The 13,456-nt window shown below is 42.3% G+C and overlaps 1 protein-coding gene across 1 annotated transcript; it reads left to right on the forward strand.

Annotated features, from left to right (window-relative positions):
- The first annotated feature begins 7,014 nt into the window (after positions 1 to 7,014).
- On the forward strand, positions 7,015 to 12,012 carry LOC129753309 (uncharacterized). Its single transcript, XM_055749111.1, has one exon. It carries the CDS (start codon positions 7,015 to 7,017, stop codon positions 12,010 to 12,012), a length of 4,998 nt encoding a protein of 1,665 aa, XP_055605086.1.
- Positions 12,013 to 13,456: the final 1,444 nt, after the last annotated feature.

Below are 13,456 nucleotides of genomic sequence, written 5' to 3' on the forward strand. Positions count from 1 at the left end.
TAATTTTTTATAAGTGGAATCGATTGTTTGCCTCTAATAACTCCTATGAGGAAAATCAACAACGAACCAGTAAAAACATCGACATTGGTTTTGACTGTGGCTGGCGCTGAAAAACCAGATTACATCAACTTCGGTTTACTGCGCGTACCTACGAGGCCTTACTATCCTTCTCCAATGCTCTGCTACAAGTGTCTTACCTATGGGCTTACAAAAGCCAGATGCAGTGCCGAAAAACAAGTTTGCCAAAATTGCTCGCAGGAACACGACGGAGAATGCGAAAGAAACCCGTTCTGCAAACACTGCAAAAGTGGTCACCCGGCCACAAGTAGAAAATGCCCACGCTTCGAAAAAGAAGAGAAGATTTGTCGAATGCAAGTCGATATGAAAATAAGCTTCCCTGAAGCTCAACGGTTATTTGAGTCGAAACAAAACCAACCAACATACGCCGAGATAACTTCAACCCAACTATCATCTCAAAGCGAGATCGACGAAAAAGACTTAATAATAAAAAAAATACAAGAAAAGAACGCTGAACTAGAAGCAATGTGTAGAACTCTTCATAGCAACTTCCAAAAGGCGAAAACATGGATTCAGAGATCTCAGAGCCAGGACAGAAATAACCTCCCACCCCCCCCCCTCCATCAGAATAGCCGTCCATCCTCCGAAAGAAACCGAAATAAATCCACCTAAATCCTCCGACCCACAATCAAAGCCGTTAAATCGCCAAAGTAGATCTTTAGCTCCGCCGCAAATTCAAACCAATCGATCTATCACTCCATCAAAAAGGACTCAAAGTGAATCTCCCAAACGAACCCAACCCCCAGAGAAAAGACAAGCCAAATCACGCACCGATATAAAGCCCGATGGTCCATCCAATATTGCATCTGAAATGGAAGTTCATACGACGTATCCTAGCCAGGATATGTTCTCGCAAAACGAAATGCACTGATAATGGCCAACACCCCAAAAAACTTATCAACCAACTCAGAAATACTAAATCCGGACAACGCAACAACACTAGACCCTTCAATCTTCAATCTACCAGACCGTCGTCCACCAGCAAACCCCCAACCCCAGACGACACCCAATCCAAGCAGAAACTCATCAGCAATCACAGCAAGTAATCGTGGAAACCAACGCATCGCTAATAGGAACCAACGCCGTCTTCAAATGGAAACACTTGTACTACAATGGAACGTATGCGGTGCCCGCCCACGCAAAGCCGAATTGCAACATTTAGTAAGTCGATACGATCCAGTAGCCATCGCACTTCAAGAGTTGAGAACACCAAATCTTCAAGGGTATGTAAAGAATTTTTCTTGGTACTCAACTCCCAGTTCGTATCCCCACACATCCAGTGCTGGGCTTGGTATACGAAATGACATCCCGCACTGCCAGATAAACTTGAACACAACCCTCCCTGTCTGCGCCGTCTCCATTGAAATACCGATCAAAACTACTATCCTCTCCCTGTACATCCCGAATGGCGAAACGCTTCCTGCCTTCAAAGCAGAGCTGGAAAATGTAATTTCTTCACTTTCTCACCCGTTATTAATTGTCGGAGACTTCAATTCACACAGTGTAACCTGGGGTGGAAATCGTACGGATAATCGTGGGCGTTTTATTGAGAAATTTATGAGTGAGAACGCACTCATACTACTAAACTCCGTACATCATACACAGCAAAAAAAAATGTAAGTCACTCAACGTATTATTTGTGATAAAAGATGTAATTCTCATATTCGAGAAATATAACATATTTTCGATGCTAATATTACATCTTAATAATGTACTAATTTTGAGCACGTCTGGTAGTGTAATATCACAACCTGCTATGCATTATCACACCAAAGTAGCCACGGTTGTTTCTGCTGTCATTTATTATTTTTCACGACTCGAAATATTATGGAAGGTTTTCAAAGCTCAGAGATTGTTTTAAAATTTGTAAGTACTATCAATATTCAGCAAAAAAGTTAGCAAATCTATCGATATATAACTTATGTAGTTTTTGTTTTTAATTGTAGGAATTTCATCATCCGGATCTCAAAATGTTGGTGAAGAGAATTTGTTTTCCATCCCATTTTTTCGGTCACGCTTAGATTGATCAGGATGATCAGGACAATGTTGACCTTTACCTGAATATATTGGGCAACCTGAATGTCTCTTCAAATAATATTGGATGTATTAGAACCGAAAAGCGACAAATGATTGAAAAATGGTTTTAAGCAGCTGAAAAAAACTATGAGGAATCGCAAATTACTCATCTGTGCTTATCGGATGTGGTTCGCATCGCCTTCAAGATCTCAATCAAAAAGTTTAATGACCAAAGAGGAAGTTGCTAGTAATGTGTGGCCGTTAAAATAGTTTTGATGGTTCGCTAATGTAATCAATATCTCGGATCGATGTAGAATAAGTGTATGATACCAATAAAAAAAACCGGTATTCTCATATTTTCATTTTATACAAAGTTGACGAATACGAAAAGTCTTATGTTCTATGATTTCATTCACGAATCATACTCCTTTCTTATTTTGTGTGATGAGAGCATATAAGTTTTGTTAACCAAGCATTTTGTTTCTGATGAGATGCGATCGGCTTTCGAAGCGAAATCGAACATACTTTTCTTTCTGAAGAATTTCTCCGAGTCGGGACAAAGAAGTTGACTTATCACACCCGCAGAATAAGTTTCAATAACTTGCTAATCCCTGCGTTGCTATGCTCTCGTTTGTTTTCTTTGATACATTACATACATTTGGTGTAATTTTTTCCATCTTTTCCAAGCAATCGAATATACGTGAAAATGATGTAATATTAGAGATGTTTTGCGACTCAAGTTATGTGCACGTTTTTGATGTAATAAAGCAACACTTTTTTTGCTGTGTACCTACTTTCACCTTCCGAACGGCACAACTAGTGCAATCGATCTTTCTATGGCATCTGTGTCTATCTGTAACCGTCTCTCATGGCAAGTTGAAGATGATTTGTGTGGCAGTGACCATTTTCCAATTCGAATCATGTTGAATGCGTCTTCACCCCCCGGCACCCACCGCCTTCGGTGGCTAGAGAACCAAGCCAACTGGGAGCTTTTCGAGAACAACTTACATGAACAAATCCCCCATAATACATCACCAACCCTAACTATTCTAACCGAAGCAATTTATAAGGCCGCTGAACGTAGCATTCCCCGCACCAACGGTAGTTCACAGCACAGATCAGTACCGTGGTGGAACGAAGAAGTAAAAGAGGCAATCAAAGACCGACGACAAAAGTTGAGACATTTGCGCAAGCTCACACCTGGCGAACCTATGCACGGGGAAGCTTTGAAAATTTTTCAAGAAGCCCGCAACACGTGCCGTTTCAAAATAGCAGCGGCTAAAAAACACAGTTGGGAAAGCTTTGTTTCATCATTCAATTCTGAAACTTCTATATCAACCATGTGGCAGAATTTTAACCGCTTCTCAGGTAAGAGAAAAACGACAAAAAACATCCTTCAAACTAGTAACGGTATAATAAATGAGCCAACAAAAATAGCGAATATTCTTGGAGACTACTTCCAGTCAATCTCTGACCAGCCTCAACTTCCTTTTCCTCCTACTCCAAAAACTCCTCGGCGAAGTCGAAACGGTATAACTGAATTGGAACAAAAATTTACCATCCAAGAATTCTTCATTGCCACTGAATCCAAAAAAGGAAAGGCTGTTGGACCGGATATGATAAGCAACGAAATGATACGCCGTTTGCTACTATCCACTAAAACACAACTATTAAATTGTTTTAACGAACTATGGGAAAATGGTACATTTCCCCCTACCTGGAAAGAAGCAATTATTATCCCCATTCCAAAAATAGGAAAAGATCCGAAGGTGATTGGAAACCAAAGACCTATTTCCCTAACAAGCTGTATTGGCAAGACCATGGAACGCATGGTGAATCGTAGATTAGTGCAATGGATAGAGAAACGAGGGCTATGGAGTTCACAACAGTATGCATTTCGAAAAGGTAGGGGTGTCGAACAATATTTGTCGGAATTAGAAGCTGCGTTGGAAAGTCCTTTCAAAAATAAGCAACATTCCGAACTAGCTCTACTAGACGTCAGCAAGGCCTACGACACCGCGCAAAGAGCACCAATATTAGAAACACTAGCTAAATGGAAAATTAATGGAAAACCCTACAAGTTTTTAGAAGATTTTCTTACAAATAGATCCTTCAAAGTTATGGTGGGTGGGACTTTATCGGAGGCAAAACACCAACGAAATGGCGTACCCCAAGGATCGGTACTAGCAGTAACACTTTTCCTCATAGCGATGGAATCACTATTCGAACGGATCCCCCGAGGAATTCTAGTTTTTGTGTACGCTGACGATATTGTTCTGATGGTTTCAGGGGCGCAAGTCAAAAGCATCAGGAAAAAACTTCAAAATGCCGTTTCTGCAGTTGTCGACTGGGCTGACAGAATCAGATTCACAATATCTTCTGAAAAATCAAGTATTCTACATATATGTTCAAGGAGAAAACACAAAACTTGTTCACGCGGCCCACAGTGCTTGACAACGATAACAGCAGTTCTGTCAGAAGTTGTGATTTACGACGGTTTGAACTTTTGCACCTCTCCGACTACGAAGCGGAACTTAAAAGGAATGTCAAGAAGAACGTGAAACTGGCGGCGGCATTTTCAATATCAGTAATACCCTATAATTAATATTCAGCTTAGCAGAAATCGTTAGCACAATTGTTGCGTTACATTAATAGCAGTATTTGGTTAGTATTACAATTATAAAAATAATTTACACACCAATAACTAACTAATTCACTATTGTAATCAAAGTGCAGCAAGTTTAAAGAAACTAGCCAAAGAAGGCAAATAGACGTTTCGGATTAACGTATTGGAAGTATCACACGAGATACGTAGCAATCGGATAGTTCATCGTAAGTCCAACGATTAAATTACCTAAATTACGTTATATGATAACTTTACAAATTATTTAGTATCGACGTTAAAATTCGAGTTCAGCTCGAGATAGTCCAGATTACACTACCGCTCGAAGTATTGTGAACACTAAAATGTAAGTTCAATTAATTTATCAGCTGAATTAATATTAAAAGGCTTATATTATGTTTTAGCTTTGAAGCTTACGGCTATCAAATCTTGGTGGTTTCACTTACGTCATCCGAACATTCTTCAAAGATTTTATCTCGGATTCGAGATGACCGGTAGACAGGAAAACGAAGCTGTGTCTGGAATGGAAAACAACTGTTTCATGTGCAGCAAACCAGACTCAGCTGCCAATCTGGTTGGATGCGATAACTGTTCGGCTTGGGCCCATTACGATTGTGCCGGGGTGACAAGTTCCATCGAAGGGACCGATAAAACTTGGAAGTGCCAGAACTGCCAGCCTGGTAAAAGCAAGAGTATATCATCTCGCAGTAAAGGTGCTTCAAAAGCAGGCTCACACAGTAGTCAACGGTCCATCCGTGTCGACACGGAGTTATTGAGGCTAGAGGAGGAAAAAGCCATGGCCCTGAAGGATCTGGAAGAAGAGGAAGAATTTCAACAGGCCAGAAGAAAGAAATTTGTGGAAAAGAAAAAGGAAATAGCTACTGAGTATTTGAATCGGAAGTATGATGTTCTGACAAGGGATTCAGGAGAAAGTGCTAGCAACAAGAGCGCGTCGATCAGCCAAAAGAGTCGGGAGAAAGTGGAGGATTGGTTGACTATAAATAGAACTGGAAGAATGTCGGGACAACACCCACAGTTAGAGTTTCCACCAGCACCCATAACTTCCAAACCGTCCTCTCAGACAAGTGCATTGTTTCAAAACGTTAACGTAGCTCTATGTAATGAAACACCTCATGATATTCGGTTACCAGCATCATCAACATCCACTCCACAAAACACCCCGGTTTTTCAAGTACAAAATACTGTTTTAACTCCTAACGTCATTGAAAGCTTGGCAGAGTTAACAATTTCGCGCCCAGTGGTCCATACGTCTTCTGCATCACGTCTGGTGCCAAGAGTGAGCGTTCCGAATCCCTTTGTAGTAAAGGCAACTGATTTAGCGATTGAAACTGGGTCAACGGAGATGAAAGCTGCTAACGTACACGTTTCTCTACCGCCAACTGCTGCATTGGATACAAGAACGAAGAAATCGCTAGACAAGCGCGAGTTTCTTTCCACAATATCTGAAGAAAGAAGTAACCAGAACAACAACACATCTAGTATACTGAACATCCCCAATTTTGAAGCTCTACCACAGGTTCCAGTATCCACTATTCAACCTCAGGATTTATGGATTGATTCGTCACTGGAAACTTCAAGATCCAGTTATAATTTACTTTCAAAAGAAATCGGTAATATCAGAAGAAATACTAGGATGTCATACTTCAATCGTCCCTACCCAGCTCAACGCAATACATCAGAGATCGTTCACGCAAAAGTGTCTAAAGGGTTGGAATTAACTGAGCACAGGATTACTCCCCAAGCTGAAGAACTAATTCTCCAGAATTTTTCTACAATATCTGATGAACACGTTGGAACAACTGTTGTGTCTGGCAACAACAACTCCGCGTGGACCTTTGACAATCGATTTACGACCATCAATGATTTGAAAAAAAGATGTGAACCACAGATTTCACGCCAAATACATGTGACAGCAGTCAGTTCAGGAACTTGTCAGGCATCTATGAATAAACAATCCCCTAGTCTCGTATGGAACCCAATTCAACCAACATCAAACTCACGCCCAAACACTTATGACGTCACTTGGATTGCAGATCCGAGAAATGCGGCACCTATCCCTAGCAGTTCCGTGTATCCGGGTCGCGCCCGCCCGTCTGGCTCGTTAGAATTCAGTTCTCAGCCAAATAAAACCTGGGCCAAATTTATTATCCCAATCATTGGAATGTCCAAGCTTAGTGAATGAAGGTTGCAGGGAAAATCTTTCGAGTAGTTTGAAAGTAGCACGGAAAGGCGAAAGTTTCGGACCATCTAATGTTCAACTTGCTGCCCGTCATGTAATGTCTAAGGACCTGCCCATTTTCTCGGGAGATCCCCAGGAGTGGCCCTTATTTTTTGGTACATTTCGAAACACTACGGAGTCATGCGGATTTAGTGATGCCGAGAATTTAGACCGACTACAACGATGTTTAAAAGGAGAAGCTCGCGAAGCTGTTGGTAGTAAGCTGTTGATTCCGGAATCGGTTCCACAGATAATTCAAATCTTACACATGCTTTACGGCAGACCAGAGATCCTCTTACATGCAATGATACAAAAGCTCCGTGGAATTCCGTCTCCAAAAGAAGACAATCTCCGTTCAATTATAAAATTCGGGTTGGCTGTGCAAAACACGGTGGATCACATGACTGTCGCACTATTACATGATCACCTGTATAATCCACTACTGCTTCAAGAGCTGGTTGAAAAGCTTCCCCCCCAAATGAGGGTTGATTGGGCGCGATTTAAAAGGCAGGAAACAGTCGTTGATCTACAAACATTCAGCACCTTCATGTCAGACTTGACAGCAGTCACAGCTGATGTTGTCATTCCAGTAGCTGGTGCGAAGTTTCACGATAGATCTAATAAAACCAACCGTCAAGGGTTTTACCTTCATCAGGAAACCGATTCCGAAGAAGAGAAGCAAGAGAAGATTCCAGAACGCATCTCCACAATCGAAAATAGGTCTTCGGAATCACGCTCACTACAACTGTGGAAACGTAAGCCTAATGAAAGTGCCTGGCCTGAGTATTCGCAAAGGAAGTGCGGATATTGTAATGACATCGATCATCAAATAAACCAGTGCAATCAGTTTAAAACATTAGACTTGGATGGAAGATGGAAGGCCATCAAGCAAAAGAAGCTTTGTCGTACATGTCTCGCGAGTCATAAAAGATGGCCCTGTCGCTCGAGTAAAGAGTGCGGTACTAACGGATGTAGGTACCGGCATCATCCCCTTCTACACACTCCTAACCCAACTCCACAACTAAATATCGATTCTACGAGGCTTGTTGAGCACAATAACCATCATAGTACCACCTCCCTTTCCTTATTTCGATATGTTCCTGTGGTGGTGGAAGGAAACGATAAATGTGTGGAAATATTTGCATTTTTAGACGATGGTTCGTCATCGTCAATGTTGGAGGCATCAGTAGCAACTGAGCTCGGAATAAGTGGTCCAGAAGAATCCTTTTGCCTAACTTGGACTGGCAATATCTCACGGGAGGAAAAAAGATCCCAGCGTTTATCACTGTGCGTAGGAGGAAAAGGGTTGAAAACACGATTCTCGTTGAATAATGTCAGAACTGTGCAACAGCTTAAGCTGCCACGACAATCCTTTAATTATGAAGAAATGCAAAAGCTATACCCACATTTGAGAGGACTGCCTGTGCAAAGTTATGCGAATGTTGCACCGAAAATGATCGTAGGTCTCGAACATGTTAAAATGCTTGTATCATTAAAAGTTCGCGAGGGACGGGATAATGACCCAATAGCTTCTAAAACACGTTTTGGGTGGTGTGTCTTCGGAAAGCATGCTACAAATTCTAACGCAATAGAACAGCTGAATATCCATACGACAGACAATATAAGTAATGATGAACTACATCATCAGATGGGTAGATTTTTCGAAAGTCAGCTGACAAGTGTATCGCCACCTCCGAATTCAGTACACGACGAACGAGCTTTGAGAATTTTGAAGGAGCATACCAAGAGAATAGGAGATCGATTCGAGACAAGTCTACTATGGAGATATAATTCTCCCCGCTTTCCAGATAGCATTCATATGGCAAAAAAAAGACTGCTTTGTCTGGAAAAACGTTTAGAGAAGGATCCCCAATTGAAGCAAATAGTTCATGACCAAATCAAAAGTTATGTCGATAAAGGCTATGCTCATCTTGCGACCGATCACGAAATAATGAAGGCAAATCCTGATAAAGTGTGGTATTTACCTCTCGGCGTTGTCAGAAACCCGAAGAAGCCGGATAAGGTCCGCTTAATCTGGGACGCTTCAGCAAAGGTTAACGGGATCTGCTTTAATGACATGGTCCTCAAAGGCCCTGATATGCTGACATCCCTGCCTACTATTTTGTTACGTTTCCGCCAGCGTAGTATTGCAGTATCCGGAGACATAAAAGAGATGTTTCACCAGGTGAAGATCAGGGAGGCTGATAAACACTCTCAACGATTTCTGTTCCGATACAACACTAATAATGCTCCACAAATATATGTCATGGATGTAGCAACATTTGGAGCTACTTGCTCACCATGTATGGCACAGTACGTGAAGAATAAAAATGCAGAAGAGCATGCTTCACTATACCCCAAAGCAGCAGAAGCAATAATCGATTTGCACTATGTCGACGACTATCTGGAATGCTTTGATACACCGCAGGAAGCAATAAGAAGAGTGAATGAAGTGAAATTAATTCACCTAAAAGGCGGTTTCGAGATAAGAAACTTCCTATCTAATTCCCCCGAAGTCTTGCAGCAACTTGGAGTTGTTCATGGTTCAACCGACAAGCCTTTGAATCTTGAACCTGGACTGGATCATCCAGAAAAGGCAGAACGTGTTCTGGGAATGCTGTGGAAACCAATGGACGACATTTTCTCATTCAATACTGCTATATACGACGACATTCAGAACTACGTTTTTCAACATTCACCAACTAAACGTCAAGTTTTAAGAACGATCATGCGCCTCTTTGATCCGTTGGGCTTAGTGGCACACTTTGTTGTCCATGGGAAAATACTCATGCAGGAAGTCTGGAAGTTCGGATCCAATTGGGATGACGAAATTCCTGCTGAGCTGACTGAAAAGTGGACCAGATGGAGTCAATTGTTACAAGAACTGGACACAGTTAGAGTTCCGCGTTGTTTTTTCAGTGGTGTTAAAGTCGATAATTTAGCTGAGATTCAATTGCACATATTTGTAGATGCCAGTGAAGCCGCCTACGCAGCAGTGGCCTATTTGCGCGCGGCTATTGAAGACAAATTTGAAGTGTCTTTAGTTACAGCGAAAACAAAAGTGGCACCATTAAAACCGTTGTCCATACCTCGGCTAGAACTCCAAGCCGGTGTTCTAGGAAGTCGGATCGGTCACGATACCTGTTCATCGCTTAATATACCGATCAATAAACGCGTTTTTTGGACGGATTCCATGACAGTACTGGCTTGGCTGAGATCAGATAGCCGACGATTTCACCAATATGTGGCAGTCAGAGTCGGCGAAATTCTAACGAACACGCGCGTCGACGAATGGCGTTATGTTCCAACCAAACAAAACGTAGCAGACGAGGCAACTAAATGGGGAATTGGTCCAAGTTTCAACGCCCAAAATCGGTGGTTCACAGGTCCGGATTTCCTTAAGCAACACGAATCTTTTTGGCCGACCCACCACAATGCAAAATTTAACACAGAAGATGAACTTCGCGCCGTATTTCTACACCACGGAGAAGCTCCAAATTCACCGATTGACTTTACAAGGTTCTCCTGTTGGAGGTCCCTTCTTCGTCGAGCAACATTTTTGGTTCGAGCTATTAACGGATTTCGCAAAAATCGAGTACTGGGTTTGTTAACATCTGATGAATATGCAGCGGCGGAAAATCTTCTCTGGCGTATGGCGCAGATGGACGCGTTCCCAGATGAATATGCTACACTCAAACAAAATCCAAGAACTAATACTGCACCACCGATAGTAAAGTCGAGCCCGTTATATAAACTCTCACCGTATATCGACAAGAACGGAGTCATAAGGATGAACAGCAGGATTGGGGCAGCCCCCTTCACCCCATTCGAAGCTAAGTATCCTATTATACTTCCGCAAAGGCACCGTCTGACAAACCTTATCATTGACAGCTATCATCGGCGCTACTTACACGGGAACAACGAGACAGTAGTGAACGAAATGCGACAAAGGTTCTTCATATGTGGACTCCGAGCCCAGGTCAAGCGAGTCAGCGCGGATTGTCAGCTTTGCATACTCAGAAAGGCCAAGCCACGACCGCCGATAATGGCACCACTTCCCCGAGTTCGACTTACTCCGTTTGTCAAGCCGTTCACCTTTGTGGGTGTTGACTACTTCGGACCTCAATTAGTGAAGCAAGGTCGTAGCTTGGTCAAACGTTGGATTGCACTATTCACCTGTTTAACGGTACGAGCAGTACACCTTGAAATAACACACAGCTTAACAACGAGTTCGTGTATTCTGGCATTTCGTCGATTTATTGCCCGCAGAGGTTCACCCGCAGAAATTTTCTCCGATAATGGAACCAATTTCCAAGGAGCGAAAAACATCCTCGCGGACCAGCTAAAACACATTCATCAGGAGTGCGCTGTGACATTCACCAATTCTACCACACGATGGAATTTCAACCCACCTGCCGCTCCTCACATGGGTGGTTCGTGGGAACGAATGGTTCGTTCTATTAAAGTGGCTATGGAGGGAATTTCGAAACACCCGCAAAATCCTTGCGATGAGGTGTTGGAGACAGTAGCGCTCGAAGCGGAAGCGATAGTCAATTCCAGGCCTCTTACCTATATACCCCTAGAAACGGCTAATTCTGAGGCACTTACACCAAACCATTTTTTGTTGTATGGTGAACACGGTATCACCCAACCGATGAGCCTGGCGGAACCGGAAGGAACAGTGCTCAGAGATAGTTGGAAACTCTCTAGAAATTTAGTAGACATATTCTGGAACAGATGGGTTCGAGAATATCTACCCACTATAACTCGAAGAACAAAATGGTTCCAGCCGGTGAAACCTTTGGAACCAGGAGATCTTGTGCTCGTAGTAGACGGAAATAAACGGAACGGTTGGATTCGAGGTCGCGTTTCTAGCGTCGTCAAAGCCCCCGATGGACAAGTGCGAAAGGCGTATGTGGTGACTGCCAACGGTGAAAGTTTAAAACCGGTGGTAAAGTTGGCGCTACTCGAGGTTAAGCCCGGGTCAGCAGAAAACGTTCCAGATCCGTCGGAAATGCACGGGTGGGGGGATGTTCACGCGGCCCACAGTGCTTGACAACGATAACAGCAGTTCTGTCAGAAGTTGTGATTTACGACGGTTTGAACTTTTGCACCTCTCCGACTACGAAGCGGAACTTAAAAGGAATGTCAAGAAGAACGTGAAACTGGCGGCGGCATTTTCAATATCAGTAATACCCTATAATTAATATTCAGCTTAGCAGAAATCGTTAGCACAATTGTTGCGTTACATTAATAGCAGTATTTGGTTAGTATTACAATTATAAAAATAATTTACACACCAATAACTAACTAATTCACTATTGTAATCAAAGTGCAGCAAGTTTAAAGAAACTAGCCAAAGAAGGCAAATAGACGTTTCGGATTAACGTATTGGAAGTATCACACGAGATACGTAGCAATCGGATAGTTCATCGTAAGTCCAACGATTAAATTACCTAAATTACGTTATATGATAACTTTACAAATTATTTAGTATCGACGTTAAAATTCGAGTTCAGCTCGAGATAGTCCAGATTACACTACCGCTCGAAGTATTGTGAACACTAAAATGTAAGTTCAATTAATTTATCAGCTGAATTAATATTAAAAGGCTTATATTATGTTTTAGCTTTGAAGCTTACGGCTATCAAATCTTGGTGGTTTCACTTACGTCATCCGAACAAAACTATTCCGGAAATTCAAATCCACAACAACCATGTCCCACAAGTAAAAAATGCAGGCATACTCGGCGTGATGTTCACAAAAACTCTCAACTTTTCGTCGCAAATTTTTGCTCTCAAATCAGCCATCGAATCTAGAATTAACCTTTTTCGAGCCATAGGTGGTCATCCATACGGTGGTGAAAGAAAATGTATGCTCAACCTTTTCAAAAGTATTGTCGAATCAAAGATGTTTTACGCAATAAATACAACAGCTAGAAAAGGCTTAAACTCACTTAAAGCACTCATGCCATGTTACAATGCAGGCGTGCGCATATCTGCTGGTGCGATGCGTAGCAGCCCCGTGCTCTCGATTCATGCTGAAAGCGGTACTCTGCCTTGGAACTTCCGCCTCACTGAGCGTCTCACACGTAATGCGATAAGACTGCTGGAAAAACCACATGGAAAAATCACACCTGCCACAGAAAGATCCTTCAACATATTTCGGTCCATCACCGGAAAATCAATCCCCCCCGTTTGCCGGTTCAACACCATCGGTACAAGACCATGGAACACAGGAGCTCCCAGTATCGACTGGACAATCAAGAAGCAATTTAAAGTGGGCGAAAACAACAACAAGGCAATTCAAATTTTCAAAAACCACATTGAAGGGCGATATCACAACCACCTAGCTATTTATACTGATGGCTCTGTAGCAAACAGACTGGTAGGAATTGGCATTACATGCAATTCGAGAAATCTACACTTTCAGCTTCCGGAAGAATACAGTATCTTCTCAGCAGAAGCGATGGCGATATTGTATGCCCTAGAACACGTATC

Source organism: Uranotaenia lowii, chromosome 3 (genome assembly GCF_029784155.1).
Source record: "Uranotaenia lowii strain MFRU-FL chromosome 3, ASM2978415v1, whole genome shotgun sequence".
NCBI classification, from domain to species: Eukaryota; Metazoa; Arthropoda; class Insecta; order Diptera; family Culicidae; genus Uranotaenia; species Uranotaenia lowii.